General features: G+C 34.3%; 3 protein-coding genes across 3 annotated transcripts; 2 read left to right on the top strand and 1 right to left on the bottom strand.

Annotated features, from left to right (window-relative positions):
- Positions 1-352: 352 nt before the first annotated feature.
- On the top strand, positions 353-10,440 carry LOC140978113 (glyceraldehyde-3-phosphate dehydrogenase GAPCP2, chloroplastic-like). Its single transcript, XM_073442909.1, has 14 exons — positions 353-673; positions 1,450-1,544; positions 1,637-1,704; positions 1,796-1,834; positions 2,046-2,146; positions 2,376-2,488; positions 2,559-2,658; positions 2,736-2,882; positions 3,432-3,492; positions 3,581-3,678; positions 3,765-3,907; positions 4,016-4,099; positions 4,258-4,347; positions 10,110-10,440. The coding sequence occupies exons 1-14, from the start codon at positions 587-589 to the stop codon at positions 10,165-10,167; spliced, it is 1,284 nt and encodes a 427-aa protein (XP_073299010.1). The 5' UTR covers positions 353-586; the 3' UTR covers positions 10,168-10,440.
- Positions 10,441-11,350: 910 nt separating this feature from the next.
- LOC140978114 (2-dehydro-3-deoxyphosphooctonate aldolase 1-like) lies at positions 11,351-16,521 on the bottom strand. Its single transcript, XM_073442910.1, has 13 exons — positions 16,165-16,521; positions 15,988-16,085; positions 15,794-15,890; positions 15,599-15,664; positions 14,608-14,667; positions 14,395-14,469; positions 14,204-14,288; positions 13,820-13,878; positions 13,617-13,661; positions 12,900-12,998; positions 12,222-12,269; positions 12,050-12,097; positions 11,351-11,683 (listed from the first exon to the last, which is right to left on the bottom strand). Exons 1-13 carry the CDS (start codon positions 16,198-16,200, stop codon positions 11,627-11,629), a joined length of 873 nt encoding a protein of 290 aa, XP_073299011.1. The 5' UTR covers positions 16,201-16,521; the 3' UTR covers positions 11,351-11,626.
- A 1,607-nt stretch (positions 16,522-18,128) lies between these two features.
- On the top strand, positions 18,129-19,913 carry LOC140979363 (zinc transporter 1-like). The gene is made up of 3 exons (XM_073444724.1): positions 18,129-18,956; positions 19,188-19,337; positions 19,537-19,913. The coding sequence occupies exons 1-3, from the start codon at positions 18,333-18,335 to the stop codon at positions 19,840-19,842; spliced, it is 1,080 nt and encodes a 359-aa protein (XP_073300825.1). The 5' UTR covers positions 18,129-18,332; the 3' UTR covers positions 19,843-19,913.
- Positions 19,914-22,312: the final 2,399 nt, after the last annotated feature.

The raw sequence follows: 22,312 nt of genomic DNA on the forward strand, positions 1-22,312 counted from the left end.
ACCCACAAAATTGTGGTACTATGTCATACAAATTGTGGTACACTTCATGTGGAAATGTGGTACTAAAAAAGTATCCAGGGACTGAACACAAAAAAACGACGACTGGAGACTGAAGGCCAATTTTCCGTTATTTTTACGCCAACTCTATCGGACATTGAGATTTAAAATAATTTGTATATATCAAATATATGTACCATGCAATGACAATAAATATAATTATATAAACAAAAATAAATGCAAAGAATCGATGGGTCCCCCAAAAAAATCAAAAAGCGCCACTTCCATTTACAAAAGTCTGACGTGGCTACCGAAGATATTGGTTGCACAAAACGACGCCTCCTCGCACCTTAAAACGACAACAGTTGTTTTATGGTGTGCTCGCGGGTTGGTGTAACGTTCTCGTGAGAAACTCCGCCATCTGCTGAATCCGTGAGCATTTAAATATTCGTCAAAGGCCGCCTTCTTCCTTCACTCGAAGGCCAATTCACATATATCTCTAGGGTTTTGCTTTCTCTCTATTTTTTTTAAAAATTCAAGTCAAGTTATTGCAGCTGAGAATTAGCTATTGTGCATTTGGCGTTCAAGTATGGCGGCGTTCTCTTCTTCGCTTATTGGATCTGCGCCCTCGCTTGGTCTCGATGTCGATGCACTCCATCCATCCAGTCTATCCGTGGTGTGTTACTGTGTTGCTCGCCTTTTTTCACGGGGTTTTTAGAGTTTGATCCGTCGAGAATGACGAAAATTTGAGAGAGCACGGATTAGCTGTTTTTTTTATATATATTTTTCATTTCTAGCTTTTTTAATCTGTTTTTTTCTGCATTTATTATTGTTGGATGAGTTTGAGAAGCTAATTTTCTGTGTTCTTTTACACGGTGGCTCGCATTTTGACCTAACATTGAATTGTGTTTCCGTTTTGTTAATATATCGAACAACATTTGGCAATGAAAAAGTTAACGGATCTGATCTGTGGCCGTTCCTACACTGCAAAATCGAGACTCGAGCAAATTATGGAATCTTTCCGTGATGGAAGATCGTGTGAATTGCTTTCAGAGTTTTCCTCCTTTACTAATAATATGATTTATGTTTCAAAAACATAGCTAGTGGATTGGAGATGCCATATCTTGTATTAAATGATGAAAGTTAGAAGTCCAATCCCGATCAACTGTCATTCGATCACCATAGTGGTGGTAATTTTACCTTGCATTTTTTTAATTTCAGTTGTCAGATTGATTGTTTCTGGAAGTAGTACAGATTTGCTAGTGGATTTTGTTTAATTGTGACTAAACAATGTGAGTGATAGAATTTCCAGGACTAGATATGTTTTTTTGGAAATAAGAGAACAATTATTCCATGAACCAGCGCTCTTCGTTTCTTGTTCCGTCTGTTTAAGTTGGATGAATAACGGGGTCATTGATATGTTGAGACATTTGATTAAACAACCTATTTCAGGTATCTTATGGGAGTTTTCGAGGCAATGTAAAATCAGTGAAGTTCAGATCCAGCATCGGTGGCACTAATGTTCAAGTTGATTCACATTCGTTACAGTTGAGTCAATAATCAATATTTGTCATTCGAAATGCTATTGGAAGCGTTATGTTATCCTAAATTCATATGGGAGTAATATCCAAATGTACAGGAGGTTTACTGCACATGGGATTAAGCCTATTAAAGCAACGGCTACAGAAGTTCCTCCAACCATACCAAGTACATATACGGTCCTTGTATGTTTCACTGCTTTTGGATAATTTTTATATTCAGATCCTGACTAACTCTGTTGCACATTCGACTAATTCAGAGTCACGAGGCGGAGGGAAGACAAAGATTGGGATCAATGGTATGTATGGTAGTATTTTCCTGCTTTGCTTTGTAATCATCACCACATTATTAATATCTCTGAACTTTATTTTTTCTACCTAGGAATACAAGTATTTATGCTTTGAGTGTGTTATATCCATGTGCTGCATGAATTCAATCACGATTAGCAGATATAGTATGTGTTTGGAAAACATTGCGGCCACACATGACTAAGATGGTCAATCCTGCAGGTTTTGGGCGTATTGGGAGGCTCGTTCTGCGCATAGCAACCCTCAGGGATGACATTGATGTTGTGGCAGTTAACGATCCTTTTATTGATGCTAAGTACATGGTTAGTGTGCTTGTTCTGCTTTCATGCATGTTCTTTTAATAGCTGCTTTTATGAAATATGTAATCTCGATAATTGAGATGATGGATTTGGGGTGTTGACATTGGAACCTGATTATATACATATACAAGATCTCTTTCGTGGCCTGAAAAACAACTAGCTTACTCATGCATGTTTCTTGGAATGAATTACATAAAGATCATGAGTGTGATATGCTGTTAACTTCTTTCAGGCATACATGTTCAAGTACGATTCCACTCATGGACCATACAAGGGGACCATCTCGGTTGCAGATGAATCCACTTTGGAAATAAATGGAAAGCTGATTAAAATTAGCAGCAAAAGGTATCACAACACTATCTGTGACTCGTTTAACCGTTTGAACCCGCATGCTAACTCCAATGTTTCCGTATAGGAATCCAGCAGAGATTCCTTGGGGTGACTATGGGGCTGAGTATGTCGTTGAATCTTCTGGGGTCTTCACTACAATTGAGAAGGCATCAGAACACAAAAAGGTAAATAAGTAGTTAGCTTTTAACACCATCTTTTGTGTCCTAGTGAACAAATGTTCTCATTAGAGCTTGTATTGTAGGGTGGGGCAAAGAAGGTTGTGATCTCAGCTCCATCAGGCGATGCCCCAATGTTCGTTGTTGGTGTAAATGAGACTAAGTACAAACCAAGCATGGACATTGTTTCCAATGCTAGCTGTACCACCAATTGCCTTGCTCCAGTGGCCAAGGTTTGACCGAAATCTCACAAAACATCGGATAACAAATAGTGATCTCTTGCAATTGGATAGTTTGATTTCATCAATAACTTTGAGATTGAGAGAGTGTTAGCAAAAGATTAAAATTTATAGATTTTGAAGAAATGAGAAAAAAATTAGAAATGGATAGTGTTCGAAAATAAAATTGAAGAAGCTGAAAAATTTTCAAGTTAGAGCGTTTGGTAAATACGTTATTCTAATCTTTAGCTTTTTAATAAAACACTAAAAATATCCTCATTGAAGTGTTTGCGAAAGATAGGGTTTGATGGGGAAAGATTGTCCAGAAAATTTCTCATTTGTTAACTGAAATACCAGAATCATTTTTTAAGAATCAGAATCACCAGGTGACTAGTTTTTGGATTTTGATTAAATTAAGTAGAAGTTGAGGTTAAGAAACACAAAAGCTGATTTTTTAAAGTGAGGTGAATAAACATTTTGTTTTTCAGAGATTGCAATCAATGTCCAATGACAATTTATTCACCACGTCTGCGCAATGTTTTTGACAGTAGTTATCCTTGACAGGTTGTACATGAGGAGTTTGGTATTTTAGAGGGTTTAATGACAACCGTCCATGCGACAACCGGTATGCCTCGCTGCACTAAAAAACATGTGTAGACTCATGGCACATTTTAAAGCAACAGTTTGTTACGCTGATTTTTGTTGACTTCCAGCCACACAGAAAACCGTCGATGGTCCTTCTATGAAAGATTGGCGAGGTGGTCGTGGAGCAGGGCAGAACATCATCCCTAGTTCTACTGGTGCTGCAAAGGTATGAAAACAAAACGTCTTAAACAGTAAAGCCTTGTAACACCAATTTTTGTGACGTGTGGCTTTATCTTTTGACTGAAATTTTAGGCTGTTGGGAAAGTTCTTCCAGAACTCAATGGTCGGCTCACTGGAATGGCTTTCCGTGTACCTACTCCTAATGTTTCTGTTGTTGACTTAACTTGTCGACTCGAAAAGAATGCTTCCTATGAAGATGTGAAAGCAGCTATTAAGTATGTGAATTCTGTTTTAGGTTTTCGGCTTGTCTGTGTTTATCTGGTTTGAATGGAAAATGACTGATAATGTTCATAAAATGCTTAATGTTGGGTTTAAAATTTCAGATATGCAGCAGAGGGTCCAATGAAGGGCATCCTAGGGTACACTGAAGATGATGTTGTCTCCAATGATTTTATTGGTGACTCTAGGTAAAAAATTTCCCTCCTATCACAATTTCTAATGTTCATATATGATCTCACTAGCATATTTACACCACCTCATTATCTCTTTCATTATTTTTAAGTCTACAGCTGTGCATGCTATTTAAACTGATTTGTCACAAGTTCGAAAAATATTTTCTTTTCAGGTCAAGCATTTTTGACGCCAAGGCTGGCATAGGTCTTAGCAAGTCGTTCATGAAGCTAGTTGCTTGGTATGATAACGAATGGGGTTACAGGTACATTTTCTCTATTTGAATCTGTAGGCTACTTGGTGTTGCATTTTGTGTACAATTGAATTGCATGCATGGTTCGCGGTCGCGGAGATCGGAACGGATGCTACTGTTCCAGTTACAATGAAATTTCGCGGAACGGGTATTTTAAAAAAAATATTATAAATATATAAAAATTAAAAAGTTTGGAAAATATTTAAAAATATGAAAATTAAAATAAATATCATTTAAATAGATTATTTGATGTAAATAAGAAATTAAAATATTTTTAAAATTTTATTAACAATTTATTGAACACAATTTATATTGTCATTATATTTAAAATATTTCCAACCATATCAAAAATTAAATATACTATTAAAAATTATTTGTATTTAATTAATTAAAACTTTAAAATATTTTCGATTGGATATATATAAGTTTGCACAAATTTGAATCAATTTAGATTGATGGACTAATAATAAGCATCATATCTTATATAAAGTGATGTTACAAATTATTTAACATCAATTAAAATAGAAATATTTTATAATTAACTTAGTTTTTTCACACTTTGTAATGAAAATTTGTCAATAAAAATAGTTGACTTGCGGTCTCTTCTTTATTAGTCTTTCATTGATGGATGCAGCGGGAAGAAGACTCAAGATTCACCATCTCACATCAACCGATGTGCTTTGCTTTCCAATGTTCCTAGTGAAATTAATGTTAAGCTTATTAAATTACTCATATCATATGATAATAAAATAACAATACGAAATGTGTTGTGAAAAAGTAAAAATTTACGGTAAAAAAGTAAAAATCTCAAACTCTCAAAATTATCACACTACACACTTTATAATATTTTTCTCTCAACTCAATTGTGATTTTCTTCACAAATGAGAGATCTATTTATAGAAAATTTTTACAAATAATCCAAAAATAAAATACATCATTACCTACATCATCACACACTAATTTTCAATATTCAACACCTAATTTTACCTAATTTTCAACATTCAACATTCACATTTTCAACACAAATATTTAACACATTTTTAAATAATTTTTCAACACTCCCCCTTGTGATGATGATCATAATGATTGTATACATTACGTGTTTTTATACTGCCTCGTTAAAAACCTTACTAGGAAAAACCCATTGGGATAAAAACCATAGTAAGGGAAAAAGAGTGCAGTCACGTAAACTCCCCCTCATGTTGACACGAACAATTCTTCACAAATTTCGTAGATTGCGCATCCCAATATTATATATGTGCTTTCTGAATATTGTCGTAGGAAGTGCCTTTGTGAAGAGATCTGATGAGTTTTCACTTGATTGAATGTGACGAACATCAATACATTTATTCTTCTCAAGCTCCTTGGTGAATGCGAAGAACTTAGGAGGAATATGTTTAGTTCTGTCGCTTTTTATGTATCCTTCTTTCATTTGAGCAACACATGCAGCATTATCTTCATATAGTATCACAGGCTTCTCGTCGAATGATAATCCGCATGAGATTTGGATATGTTGAGTCATTGATTTTAACCACACACATTCACGGCTTGCTTCATGTAGTGCAATAATCTCGGCATGATTTGATGAAGTTGTTACAAGTGTTTGTTTCTGTGAACGCCAAGAAATTGCAGTGCCTCCACGAGTAAATACATATCCAGTTTGAGAACGTGCTTTGTGTGGATCAGATAAGTATCCAGCATCGGCATAACCAATTATACTTGGATTAGCATCTTTTGAATACAAAAGTCCCAAGTCTGTCGTTCCTCGTAGATAACGGAATATATGTTTAATTCCGTTCCAATGTCTCTTTGTTGGATATGTGCTAAATCTTGCCAATAAATTTACGGCAAAAGATATATCAGGCCTTGTACAATTTGTAAGATACATAAGGGCACCGATAGCACTTAGATATGGTACTTCTGGACCAAGAATATCTTCATCATCTTCACATGGACGGAATGGATCCTTTTCTATGTTTAATGATCTAACAACCATTGGAGTACTTAAAGGATTTGATTTGTCCATATTAAAACGTTTAAGGATCTTTTCTGTATAATTTGTCTGGTGAACAAATATTCCACATTCTTTTTGTTCAATTTGTAAACCCAGACAATACTTGGTTTTTCCAAGATCCTTCATTTCAAATTCTTCTTTCAAGTATGACACAACTTCTTGAATTTCCTTATTTGTTCCAATGATGTTTAAATCATCAACATATACAGCAATAATTACGCATCCGGATGTTGTTTTCTTAATGAAAACACAAGGGCATATTGAATTATTTACATATCCCTTTTTCATCAAGTGATCACTTAGCCTATTATACCACATTCTGCCGGATTGCTTCAACCCATATAATGATCTTAGTAATTTCACAGAATAACATTCTCTGGGTTTTGAACTTTGTGCTTCAGGCATCTTAAATCCTTCAGGGATTTTCATATATATATTACTATCAAGTGATCCATATAAGTAGGCTGTAACAACATCCATAAGACGCATTTCTAAATTTTCAGATACTGCCAAGCTAATCAAATACCGAAACGTAATTGCATCCATCACAGGAGAATACGTTTCTTCATAATCAATTCCAGGCCTTTGAGAAAAACCTTGTGCAACAAGTCGAGCTTTATATCTTACTATTTCATTTTTCTCATTTCGCTTTCGAATAAAAACCCATTTGTATCCAACAGGTTTTACACCTTCAGGTGTAAGGACTATAGGTCCAAAAACATTACGTTTATTTAGCGAATCCAATTCAACCTGGATGGCATCTTTCCATTTTATCCAATCCTGCCGATTTTTACATTCACCAAAAGATTTTGGTTCATGATCTTCATTATCATTTATGATGTCGATTGCCACATTATAAGAAAATATNACTATAAAACATTATCATACGAATACATAAAAAATAAAATATTTTACATATTTATTCCACCATCAAATTGATCATTATCTGAGAAATCAATCAGAAAATCTCCAGCATCAAAATGAGTTGAACCACTCAAAGGTTCACTGTGTTCAGTAAAGTTGGTCTCCTTTTCTTTCCCCTTTATTGATTCTTTATAAAGTTTACAAAGGTGCTCAGGGGCTCGACAAATACGGGACCAATGTCCTGGAGTACCACATCTGAAACAAGAACTTTCAAATCTTTTTGAGTGATTCTCATTAACACTCATATTCTCTTGATGCCTTTTCGGTGGGTGGTTTGGGACGTTCTTTTGAGATGAGTTATAGAAATAACTATCTCGATTATTTTCAAAACCACGGCCGCGTCCACGACCACGACCACTTCCACGTCCACGTCCACGTCCACGACCACGACCACGACCTCGATTTTGTCCTCGACCAAAATCTTGTCTGTAACTTTGATTTTGGTTTCCAGGTTTAAATTCATTTTTGCTTACAGCATTTACTTCTGGAAATGCTGTTGATCCAGTGGGTCGGGACTGATGATTTCTCATTAATAGCTCGTTGTTCTTTTCCGCCACAAGAAGACAGGCGATGAGTTCAGAATATCTCGCAAATCCACGCACTCTATATTGTTGCTGTAGTGTTATATTTGATGCGTGAAACGTGGAAAATGTTTTTTCAAGCATTTCCGATTCTGTAACCTCATGTCCACAAAATTTTAACTGCGAGATTATTCTATACATCGCTGAATTGTAATCACTGACTTTTTTAAAGTCTTGGAATCTTAACATATTCCATTCATCACGGGCGGTCGGAAGTATAACTTCCCTTATATGTTCAAATCTCTCTTTTAATCCTTTCCACAGAGCCATGGGATCTTTTTCGATGAGATATTCACATTTTAAACCTTCATCAAGGTGTCGTCGTAAAAATATTATAGCTTTTGCTTTTTCTTGTGATGAAGATATACCATTTTCTTTAATGGTCTCGCTTAGACCCAATGACTCAAGATGCATTTCTACATCAAGAGTCCATGGCATATAGTTTTTCCCAGTAATATCAAGAGCGATGAATTCGAGCTTTGCCAAGTTTGCCATGGTGGTACTAAAAATTACGATGCATTTTATTAGTTAATGAATATTGCAATACAAAGTAATGGATAAACAACAAGTACAAGTATTCGTAAAAATAAAGAAAACACACGAGGAGGATATTCTCCGATAAATACAAGACTGGTGAGTATGATAACCAAAATAATTAAAAATAACCTCGTGAAAGCCATCTTCTTTTTTTCTTCGAAAATTTGATGAAGAATAATTTTTAGAGAAGAAGAGAAAGTTGGAGTGATTGAATGTATTTGTGAGATTGTATTTATAGAGCAAAAACTAGCCGTTTTGTTACCGTTTATTACCGTTGGTGTATAAGAAAATAAATGTATGTATTTGTATAATTTTATGGTAATAATATGGTGTATATAATATTAGTCATATTTAAATAATTATGTATATCATATCACATTATTATAATTAGGTGTCATAAGTTATTTTGTTTAAAAAACCTTATAGGCTTTTATACTTGTCGTATCCCTTACCGGGAGTGTGGGATGTCGTCTTAACATCCTCCCAGGATTTATAACAAGTTTTTGAAAAAATTATTTTTATTATTTCTAACAATAACATTATATTATATATTACATATATAAACAATAAATAAATAACAGTAAAATAAATATTATTACTTTTGTTACCTTTTTCTTCTGTTCGGAGCTTGGAAAAATATGGAGGACTTTTAGAGCTTCGTGCTGATAACATGTTGTGAAAAAGTAAAAATTTACGGTAAAAAAGTAAAAATCTCAAACTCTCAAAATTATCACACTACACACTTTATAATATTTTTCTCTCAACTCAATTGTGATTTTCTTCACAAATGAGAGATCTATTTATAGAAAATTTTTACAAATAATCCAAAAATAAAATACATCATTACCTACATCATCACACACTAATTTTCAATATTCAACACCTAATTTTACCTAATTTTCAACATTCAACATTCACATTTTCAACACAAATATTTAACACATTTTTAAATAATTTTTCAACAAAATGAAATATAAGTTGATGAAAACAAACATTTATATAGAAAGATACCTGTAAATGTTATATCATCGAGACTAATACCATGAGGAATGACGTGGAGGAACAAAATCTTAGTGTATTCTTCTTCGGGATTCCGTTCCGTGCCGTTCCGCGTGTCCCGTTCCGTTCCGCCGTTAAATCCCCGTTTTCGGTATATGAAACGCCGATACAAGCCATCAACCAACACGCCCCGGAACCTCGTCAAGGTTGCTTGCGTTCCAGTTCCGGAACGGCAGGTTCCCGTTTCTTCCAACCATGCATGTTTGGATCATGTCCCATGATATTTGTCGGGGGCAAATGACAATATCCTCGCTGCAGAATATTACACCTACAGTACCCATCTCTCACTCTGCATTGATTATTGATGTTCAATAATTGGGTTTCAAACTTGATCTGACATCAAAGTTTGCGGAAAAATTGGTATCATGTTTGGAGGTATTTTTGAAAAAATTTGTATTACGTTTGGAAATATTTTTGAAATGGTGTTCGGATAAAACTTAAAAGTTGTGATATATGATGAAGTGATAGTGAAATGATGAAATGAAGAATGTATTAAAATAATGATTGGTTGAGAAAAGTAGAGATAATGCAACTCGCTTGAATGCGTAATAGTATGTTTTGAACCGTGAGATTTTGATATCAACTAATGATTTAATCAAAAACTTAAAAATTTAAAGTCCAAGGATTTGAGAATGACTATCTTGATCTTCGTTGTGCAGCAACCGTGTGCTGGATCTAATAGAGCATATGGCTTTAGTGGCAGCAACCAATAAATAGATGCTTCTGCAGTTTTATGTGGGAGCAACGAGAATTGGATGGGGGTAGCACAAAGTTCGCTGCTTTTTTGTGTCTGAAATTTTTTGTTCTCTTTTATATCACATAGGATTAGAATTCGAAGACAAGCCAGGGGCATCGAATAAGGTACTACTCTATTCATGTACGATTACTTGTTTAATTCTGCTCAAGATTTTCTATTTAACGATTGCACTTTATGATAAATTTCATGTGTAAGAGAATGAATGGTATATCGTAAATTTTGCTGCTGGTTTACTTGCATTGAAGTAAAAGAGACGTTAAATTGAAGCAAAAAATCTTGACTGCGTGAACCAATTGAGTAAATTCAATGTTCGATTATTTATGGAATCGACGAATTCAATTAATTACTGTGCCGATGTTTTATTGATATCAAATTAGCCTAAACACTAGTCTAACCCTCGTATATTTGGATACTCAAACTGCTATATTATTCAATACTCAAAACTGCCATAAACTGGCAATTAGCTCGTGAACTGCTGAAGATAAATGATTAGTGAGCTGCCGAAGAGAACTAAGAACCCGTTAAAGAATGGGCTAAATTCATTTTGTTCATTCTTTTCGTAAAAAAAAAAATTCTTTAAAAAATAATGTAATTTAGAAGCTAAAACTTCTGCTTTTAAAATTTATGCTTGTATTTAAAAATAAAAATAAAAACTAGACCAACATATACTCAAACAATAAAATCGCTTTCTTTTTTCTTAATAAAAGTACTTAAAAATATTAGACTTATATAAATGTTTTTTCAAACCACAACCTATCACTTCTGTATCCAAACTCACTTTAAAAATTTATCTCATTTTTTGTTTAAATTGAGGGAAATCTCTCAAGCTGCATCCATCCGCACAGCTAGATAAGCTGTGTAGAAATTAATCGGTTAATTAAGTGCTGGATAAAATTTCAAGTATTCTAAGATGGTGTTCGGCTTGAATCGTTTATAAATACGGATATCAAATCTTTGATTCAAATACATCCTGGTCTTTGGATATTTTATGATACTGAACTATCGAGGATTGCTCCCTCAAAATTTAGCACTTGCGTGAACAATAATAATGATTTTAAATGCACATAATATTAGCATCATTTTTTAAATTCTTTTCCCAAATCTACTTATTCAATCTAAATTAAACATATTTTATCTAATACAAATTGTTAATGAGATACATTTATTTAGAACAACGTAGTGACACTTAACAGTTAATGTTAACAAAGCTAAATTTCTTTGCAGTGGTGAAAATCCACTCGGATTTACCAACAGAAGCAGCCGTTTATATTAAATCACCCAATGATTATAATAATTAGCATCTATGAATTTTTAAACGTCAAACAAGCTATCCAGCAGAAAAAATTCCCACACACCGTGCAAAAAATTTCTTGTAAGACAGTTAGGATATGGAATATTACCGAAAAAACGTGGTCCAAATCACGAACGGAATGGGGTGAGATCGAATTGAAAATGTTGCTTCCCCTTAGTAACCCTCTACGAAGACAAATCCATGTATGATATAAGGATAAGATTTTGCCACATCACCAGACATCCAATCGATGGGAGGATAAAAAAGAAAATCTAAAACTAAAACGGTTTCAAAAAATTATCCGCAGAACACGCATGAAAGAAGATTCAGTGGGGAAGAAGGATTTCTTTTCGAAAATCGTTAGTATTTTGACAGGGAGAGGAACCAAAACGGGAGCATGACAGTGAGGACTGGTAAGAGTAGTCATGCTATTTCAAACGTAAAAGAACTCAAATTTAAGTAAAATATACGACAATAAATATAAATTAACCCCACCATATACAATAGGTTATCTAATCGTGAACATAAAAGGCAAGTCTAAACAAACTTACAGCAATGGCTAGGAGTTCTTCCAACAGTTCCTCCAAATGGCGAAGGGGCTATAATAGCATAAATGAACATGGGAAACAATTAAGACTGTTCCAACCAGCATACCTAAATTTGGATTCTTCTGCGGATTGAATTAAAAGAGCCTAAGAGATATTTCGAACGCATGAAACTTACCCACTGAGTTGGACCATCAACAGGAGCATTTAAGGGGTCGTCATGCACCTAGACAGATACATTATTATAAAATTATAAAAGCATACTCATCAAAAAGTAGAAATTGAAATGCAAATAATTCGTATAAAAATTAACTTTCCTAGTGCATAGAAAAATTTTCACGCGGGGAAACATATCCATGCCAGAAAGGATTTGTGCTATACTATATAGCACAAACACTCCTATTTTTTTTTTTAGTATAAGACACAGATATGACACAAAGATACACGTGTCGGATACGAAAAATCGGTGTCGTTGACTTTTTGCATGTTTGATCAGTCGGATACGCCATGAACACGGCGGGGACATGTTTTTGGATACGTTTCGAAAAAAATATAATTTGTTTGTCTTTTCTTTTTAAATCACTGCTGTGAAATTATACATTGTATATATTTACATAAATATGTAAATATATTTCTACAATATATTTATATAAATACGTATATCTCTACAATTTTTAATATTAATATTAATATTAAATTTATATATATATATATAAATAATATTGAAATATATTTTAATAATTGTCGTATTATAACCGTATCGTATATTATATTTTCAAAATTTTTCGTATCGTTATATCCGTATCATATTTGATGCGATACCTGTACCCATATCCATGCAACATAGGTGCTATACCTCCATAAAAATACCGTTCACTCCAACAGCTACCGCAGTCCTTGTAATGCAAGGTATGAGTTCTCGAAGACCACCACTAGCAACACCACCACCTTCCAGCTGCACAAATAATATAAACTAGTATATCGATGCACGCGTCGCGTGCTTGTACAATATTTTTTATAATTCATTTGATTTATATTTACATGAGAATCAAAATATAATTATAAGAAATAGTTATAAGAAATAGTGAGGGATTACAGTACAATTTTGATAGAAAACAATTTTTAGGAATTTGTCCATAATGGAGGGGCAAAAATGGATATATATATTTTGGTGTCTTTGGTGGTTTCTATCATATTCTTAATAGAATAGATGCTAATCATCAATGTGGCAACGAAGCTCATGGTAAAATAGAATGGCTGCTATGCGAAGAGGAATGATACATGGCTTTCTCAGGGCATTTTCTTGTGGCATAAAAATTCTTCATAAATCGTGTCATTGAAAATCATCTACGCAGAAATTCGATTTTATGAATTTATGTTGCATTATGTCATTAATAACTGCCTAGTGGCATGTATCTGGAATGATCACAAATTTGAAGACCACGATTTGAAAGGGAGAGAGCTTGCCAACAAGATCTAAGCATGTGATTTGGAAATAATCATTCTACCCGAGTCAAACAATCCATGGTCGATGATTGTGCCAGTAAATGCAAATGTTGCCTGTAATACATACCTTTCTCCCAGCGGGTTGTTGTAGTGAATGTGTTATGTCGGCCACCTGAAACAGAGTTATTCAAATTAGAAACTATGAAGTAATAACACACACACTTGCAGGAACAAGATGTGCCACAAAGGAAATGATTTTAGAGAATGTGTATCCTTAATGTGCCAAAAGTAGTATCATGTACACAGATACGAATGGTTTGACAGTCTTACAACGGGACAATTGGCCTCCCTTAACCACTCCAAATTTCGTGGATCAACAATCAAGTCATCTGTATAATAGACCAAATGAAGTTAGTCCAATACTGTTATGAACATGTTAATTCCACTGTTAAGTTTCAATCGCAGAGCATTCTAAAAAATTTTGCAAGAAACCTTTCTCCAGCACAATCAAACAGTGTATTACAAAACTGAAAAGGTATTAACTTTTAATGCACGATTCAAAGAAATTTTATTGGTGAGATAAGCTTCTTTTGTTTAGAGAAAAGATTTTGCAGGATCAAACCTACAGCAAAGCTTCATATCCATCAATCACACATTCTTGAATATCTTAGCTGTTCATCTAACACCAGGTGCTCACGAAGTTAATGAACTTACTGTAGCCAAACATTGTGCCTCTCTCGCAAACCATAACATTTTCATTTCCGGCCATCCTAATCTTTTCAGCAGAGTTTGCCATAACCTACAAAACCAACTGACCATAATACCATAGTGCTGAAAAATGATATCAAAACATGACCACTTTAGTTTGGAGGAAAAATGCAAAAACTGGGGATGAAATTGCTTACAGAGGGAGCACAAAATTGCCCTTTCTTGATATTAATAATCCTCCCAGTCTTAGCAGCTGCAACAAGAAGATCTGTCTGTTCCAAGAAGCAAGAAATCCAATTGACACTGGTGCCATGACGGTGTTGAATTACAGGCTAGTGCTAAATATTACCAAAATTATGTACATTAGCAAGGAAGTAATTGGTTGTCCATCAAAGGAGAGTAACATTTACCTGCCGGCACAAGAAAGCAGGAATCTGAATTATGTCAGCAACCTTGCCAACAGCTTCACACTGAAAAAAATCAGTTATTCAAGTAAGTACATACTGTTGAAAGAGATTAGCATGATACGAAAAACATTCATGACAATCAGGAACTACAATGTCAAATCATGACTCAATCTGACAGTGGTCCACAAGACAGTCAGAAACATTAAGGAAATCTGATGCAAGAGAGGAATGCAAGCGGACATCTTGCTGGAGCATCCCCTTCTTTAACTCCAATCCAGGCCAATTGTAGCTCAAATAATTCAAATGCATGTGAGAGTGGGAAAGGTGGCAGTAGTTCAGCTGCCAAAAAAATCCAGTAATGGCATTTCATCTAAATCCTTATCCAAGGAGGTTCTGGTGCTTGTGGCAGAGATTAGAGAATTTCTTTCCAGGAAAGCTAGTAAGTACAGTCATTCTTGTAATAGCATGGCATCACAAGTGAACCTTCATCGGTTAGTTCGACAGGATCTTCTCAAAAGCCACTGAGCCAGCTAGCTCGGTGAGTTCTCCATCAAAAGTTTGGTTCAATGAAGAATATCGCGAGGGAAGCAATCGGCTTGTATATTATGGACCAAAGAACAGTGTGGGACCTTGCCATTAGGCCCATAACAGATTTAGGCTCTCAAAGAATGTGTCTATTAACCCAATGCTTTCTATAGATAGAAGGATACTCTCTCAAGCTCGGATTTACTCATGAGTCTTGAAGATGTGCTGCTTTACAGGAGGATGTCTAACGCCTACTGTATCACATAAACTTCATTCAGTAATAGAATTCCACATACTGGTACATGCTCCAAGCAAAAATTATTTTGCATAAAAAATGGCAACAGCTACTAAATGTGACAGAATCATATTTTTCCTCAGAGCTTGCTCGCAGAAAGTCTAGCAACATTTTTCTGCACTGAATAACTCAATTGGACAAAAGTGATTGAAGATTTCCATTGCTGAATCAAACCTGAGTTGCCTCATGTACATCAGTAACTATTGGAATATCATAAGTGGTTTTCACTCTCTCAAGAATCTGAAAACACAAAAACGGGAGAGCTCGCTATAATGTGCATTTCATAAAATCCTACATAAAATTGAGTTAAAATTGACTGCATTACACAGAACAAATCACACTCAAAAGGTAATATCAACAGATACCTACCTTCAAGCCGTCACTCAAGCCAGGTCCACGAAACGACTTAGAAGATGTTCTATTAGCTTTGTCAAAACTCGACTTGAAAACCAACGGCAATCCAAGTCTGGAAGCGACAAAAATAATATGATCAGTTTCATTAACTCTTCGAACACAAATTACTTTGAAGCAAACTACACAGATATTCCGATATACGACGTTACTTAGAAGTGATAGCCTTGATCTGCTTCGCCATGTAGAGAATGTGATCCTCCGATTCGATCACATTCGGACCTGCTAGTAAGAAAAATGGCTCCGCTGTCTGTTCATCAAAATATCAAACTAATTAGCATGAAAATGATGGTAAATGAAAAGAGAAGATCAAAATTCAGACAATGCACCTTGAGCTGATTGAAAAACGCTGTCGACGATTCCATTTCTACACCAAACTTCTTGCTGAAATTAGAAAATACAGAGAGAAGCAATAGATTTGAACTGTTTAGGAAAAAATCATACACCTACAAATTCAAAATGCAGTGGATCTGAGACGCGATGGAAACTGCATTGTTGTCGTGGATGGCGAAGAGTGCGGTAAAGTTCTTTTATAGTCAAATATATTTTCCGGGTCGGGTTTTCTTTTTGGAAAGTCCGAATTCTTGAAGATACAACGGACTTTATATTGGGCCGTTGCCCAGTTCATCCGCTGCGCCGATGACCTAATTGGACCACGGAACTTGCGTGTGAGGAATGTAACGATAATCAGTGAACTCGATAATTGACGAACAAACAAAGTCTTCAAGTAATCGAAAAAAAGTTGAAAAAAGTAATTAATAAAACGCGAAAAGAATTAAAAATTAAAGGCCATGTATGTATTTCAAAATGACTAGATTTAAGGATGAATTTGAAATTGAAGTAAAAAAAAATATAATTAAACATCATAAATGATTTCAAATATTTCATTCTAATTTCGAGTTAAATGTATATAATTGATTTGATATATGAATTTGAAATCAAATTCACTCAAATTTTTTAATCCAAATGCAACATAAGATTTGTGTTTGGATGAAATAAATTGATTAGAAGAGAGTGTTTAATTTGGGGGAGAGATTTGAAAGATGTACTTGAAATGATACATATTTTGGGCATATTTCAAAGTGTAAGTTTATATTTGGTATAATTATGGTTTATTTTTTAAAAATAATTTTCCGTTTCTGATTTTACATACGTATAACCTATCATAAGAAAATATTGGTTTATTTGTTAGTGACTGTTTTGTAATGATTTGAGTCGTATTTTCACATTTACGTATTGTATGATTGAAATGTATATTCTACGTTCATTAAGATAAGTAATGTTTTTCATATAATTTACTTATAATTACAATATTTAATCTATTTTAAAAATCAAATATTATCTCTACAAATTACATATTTAATATAATTTCATTATCATTATCCAAATAATAATTAAAAACTATAACATAATTTTATGACTCATCTTGATCTATTAATTATCATGATTCATATACGCAATTGTAATTATTTTAGATGCATGTACGTTGTTCGCTAGTATAACATAAAAAGAAAGTATATATACAAAAAACGCAAGAGTTATGCCGTTATACGTACTTGAGTCTAAATTCCAACCACATCCACTAAATGATAAATAGATTAATACAATTGACATCAGTATGGAATTAAACTTAGCAACAAATAAAAATTTATCTAGACGAGAAAAAAGTGATCAAAAAATTTATCTAGATGAAAACTACTTTGCAAAACCTTGTAGCACATTGGGATTGCATGAAAACATCTCGTCTCCATTTCAACCCAACTTGGTCCTCCTAAAAGTTAATTAAGCACGTATCGTTAAACAGAATAACACAATTTTAGGCACTCACGGTTTACATTTAATGTGCCTAAATTATTTTAAAACTTTTAAAAGAATAATTCTATTTTAAATCACTACCATCCCCTGGGTCATATATCATCTCATTCAAGTGAGTTTACATTTAATGTGCCTAAATTATTTTAAAAATTTTAAAAGAATAATTCTATTTTAAATCACTACCATCCCCTGGGTCATATATCATCTCATTCAAGAACATTTTGCTTCCAATGAATGTAGACAGCTGGATGAATGAACTTAATATTTACATGGACATTATGTGCTCATCCCATGTACTAGCTAGTGTGACAAAAATAGAAAATGATTCATAATGCTACACTATATGCAGTAAAAGTCAGACCCAAATTCCCATATCTGTTAAATTGCACAACATATATATTTTTTAAATTTTATATATGTGCCCTTTATTTAAACAGCTATAAGATATAACTTAATAGTCACTTGCTGACTTGCCATTTAAAATTGTGAATTAGAAAATCTGAAACATAGAGTTCTTTAGGACACGGTTCTTCTTCTTTCATTTGTTACCGTCCAAAATATTCCACAAACCAAGCATTAGCAAGCGATCACACACTTCTCTTCCTACAAAAGAAGGGGTGAAAGGGACACACTTCCCACCTCAAAATCTCAGAAATCTTAATCCCCCAGCTTCTATTCCACCATGACTAGTCTTCTGCTCCATTCTCAAAAGCTTATAATCTTTTCATCCCTTACCCTGCTTTTAATCCCGAGTAGGGTATCCGGTGACTGCACATGCAACAGCAGTAGCGAGCAAAGCGAGAAGAACGAAGTCCTCAAGTACAAACTTTTGTCCATCACTGCAATACTCGTTGCCGGTGGCATTGGCGTGAGCACCCCCCTTCTCGGGAGAAAAGTCCATATATTTCGACCCGAAAATGACTTATTCTTCATGATCAAAGCATTTGCTGCTGGAGTTATTCTAGCCACCGGATTCATTCACATTCTTCCTGAAGCATTCCGCACCTTGACATCCCCTTGCCTCAACGAAAACCCATGGGGGAAGTTTCCCTTCACGGGTTTTGTCACGATGATGGCATGTATCGGAACACTGGCCGTGGATACAGTTGCAACAAGCTTGTACAAGAAGATGCATTTCAACAAGTCAAAGCTAGTGAATGTGGATGAAGAAGTTGGGGTTGATGATGAGCATGCTTGTCATGTACATGTACATACACATGCCACACACGGACATGCTCATGGAGCTGCCATTCCATCACATGATAAGAGTTCTATGGACCTTGTCCGACAGCGTATAATATCACAGGTAGGTATAGGTAACAAAGGAGACATCTCTACTTTTCCTCCGGGAAAGTATAATTAACACTATTTAGCTTTGGATTATTCACCTGCGGCCCTCGAACAAATTTGAATAAACTGCGATCCATCCTCTTTTCGTAGGAGGGGATCTAACCAGGGATTTATTCGACCTTGAAGTTCTTGGTTAAAGTTTAAAGGAAAAGGGAAAAAAATGGGACACTTTTGTTTTGTTTTTCAGGTATTGGAGCTGGGAATTGTGGTCCACTCAGTAATAATTGGAATTTCACTGGGAGCTTCAGAAAGTTGTGATACAATAAAACCTCTAATGGTTGCCCTGTCTTTTCACCAGTTTTTTGAAGGAATGGGGCTTGGCGGCTGCATTTCCCAGGTTAGCAGTACACATTTTAGGAACCAAGAATGTAGAAAATGATCGAGGAATTAAGAAACAAGAAATTCAAAGAACGTTGATTCTAAGTATTAGTAGGGACTAATAATCACGCCACCATCAAACAAGATCATTAAATCACTCTCTTCTTGACTTCTTTAGTTTGGATATGGCTAACGTGTGTTCTTGGTTGCGTTATTAGGCGGACTACAAGTCTCTAACAACGACAATTATGATGCTTTTTTTCTCCCTCACAACTCCGGCAGGGATCGGGATCGGGATCGGTATTTCTAGAGTGTACGAAGAGAATAGCTCCACTCCTCTTATAGTCGAAGGGATATTTAACTCCGCATCAGCTGGGATCTTGATTTACATGTCCCTGGTTGATTTGTTAGCAGCTGATTTCATGAACCCCAGGATGCAGAGCAATATTAGGCTTCAGTTGGGAGCACATACTTCACTACTTCTAGGTGCTGGATGTATGTCTTTTCTTGCCAAATGGGCATGATTCCCCACCAACCCTCTTCTCTGTATTTGTTTCCCGTCCGAATTTTTTTAGTTGCAAATATTGGAGCATTAGCACTTGAATGAGAAAACACATTGGTCACTTGAGCAATGGGTCAAGTTGACTAATATAATATAGCCCGATAAAGTTCTCAATTGCTCTATTTGAACCCACTCACATTAGTATCGGGTTGTTCAAGCTTAAAAATTAGCACTTTTTTTCCCCTTGAAAACGGGAAATTAAATAACCATATTAATTTCCCTAATTTTTTATAAAATCAGTTGGCAAAATAACTTAATAAATGATCAAGTTGATTTTGAATGACTCTAGTTTGAACTAGACCAGATACACGCACGGGGTCTTGCTAATGTGTGTAAAACTAAATTTTCAACATGAGCGTCCTAATAATAGCATCCATTATTCATCAACCATTTCATTTGTCATTACACGGTTGGCTTTTTACAATACAAATATTTTGCCCTTCCAATGAAACTATTCATTTATCATTTGTAAACTTCACGCTCATATGTTCATTCCTGGGCGTGAGGAGGTGTGTTAGTTATCTCACATCGGTTGGATATATGGTCTTGTATAATCCTCCCCTCTTGAGCTAGCTTTTGGAGTTGAATTAGGTCCAAGTTTCAATATAACCAAAGGTTTCCATTTTAGAAAGTGATATGCCCCAACTTTATTTCAACGATGAAAATCAAAAGTAACAGATTCCATCCATCTTCCACAAAATTAAGCAATCATTATGGGGGAAAAAATTATAAACCAGGGAAAAGGTTATCCATAAATCTTTGTGGTGTTTTAAAACTGGAAGACTGATTTAGCCACCAGAAGTTCGCACCACTATTATCAAATACTTGTCAAATAAGCCTAAAAATAAAGTGATAAAGGTGAGGATTGGACCTTCAGTAAACCAATACTAAAGAAGGGCGGCTTCTAAATTTTAACTCTAATTTTCAGTTTCTAAGTTTTAACTCTAATTTTCATACATGAAAAAATAATCTATTTTTGTTTTTATGTTTTTTTTTTTTCAAATTTCAGTTTAGTCATATATTTTTAAATTTTTTGATAATTTAGATTAATAGCGAAATAATATTATTTTATTGTGAAAAAATAAATGATATTCATTTTGACATTATACTGGCTTTTAAAAAAAACCTGATGATATTTGATGTCCTTTTTAAAATTGCTTTAGCACAACATTCAACTCATTCGACATCCAAATATACCCGACCACTTAATAAACTAATTTAACATCAACTAATTCAACTTTTTCTCTACAATTTTCCTCAAGCCCAAGCACGCGATGATTTTGCATTCATATATTTTTAACCTAATTAATTATTTTTTAAAATATAATTCATTAATTATGGTCACTAATTATTTCTTTATTTTTAAAATTTACTAAAATAAGTTCTTATATTAGTTTTTGTTGAATGAAATAAAGTATATTTTTGTCAGCTTACTAAAACGATCAAAATAATTATTCCAAGAAGGAGTTGATGCATTATTATATACTAGTTACTCTGCACACGTGATGCGTGTGTGTACAGTTTTTTTTATCATCATCAATGGACTAAAGTGAAATTTGACAAATTATGGAGGGACTAAATTGATATTTGAATTGTTGAAATAAAAAAAAAATAATAATAAAAGTGTGTGTTAGAAATTTTAAAACAAAAAATAAAAGTGTAATATTAGTATCATATAATGGTAAAGTTGGAAGAAAAAGTTGGTGTCCTTCCTAGATGGTTACTATCATGTCCTCAACTTTAATAAAATAGAATAGATTATAGACATCGTAGATTATTTAGTACATGTTGTACGTGTATTGAGTATAACATATATACAAAAATAAAATGTACAACATAAAGAATTTGAAATTCGGCCTAAATCTACTCGCAAGCCTTTGCACCGAATGAGTTAGGTAATTTTAATTTAAGGAAACGATTTAAATTATGTTACGAGAGTTCGTGTTTGATGTACAACAAAGTAAATTGTTCTTATTCTCGTTGTTTCTGTATGCAACAATTTGTCTGATTAAAAGAGTGGAAAGTAGAAGATGTGGAGGAGAAACAAGTTTGAGTAGAAAGGAAGCAAAAGAAAAGGGTCGCCAAAATTCCAACTTTTTGGATTTTATCTCATGTCAAGGCAAGCATATATGCAGTACCCACACACACCCTCACTAAAATATGCATTCAAACTCACAGCTTTTATCCAACGCTTTTACATTTCTTCATGCACACATTTCTAATCACCTCACTGCAAAGTGGCCTGCCTTAAAGAATCGGGTTTTCTTGTATTGATCAACTCAAACTATCTCAACTATGAATCTAACCTTTATCCAACGACAGGGGCCGGCTTGATGGGTGGCTGAGGGGATATGATGGTCGTTCTCTTTTTTAAAAAAAATAAAAAATCGGTTCCTAGGAAATCAATGAATTATACACGACGTCGTTTGATG

Source organism: Primulina huaijiensis, chromosome 6 (genome assembly GCF_012295235.1).
Source record: "Primulina huaijiensis isolate GDHJ02 chromosome 6, ASM1229523v2, whole genome shotgun sequence".
In the NCBI taxonomy this organism is placed as follows: Eukaryota; Viridiplantae; Streptophyta; class Magnoliopsida; order Lamiales; family Gesneriaceae; genus Primulina; species Primulina huaijiensis.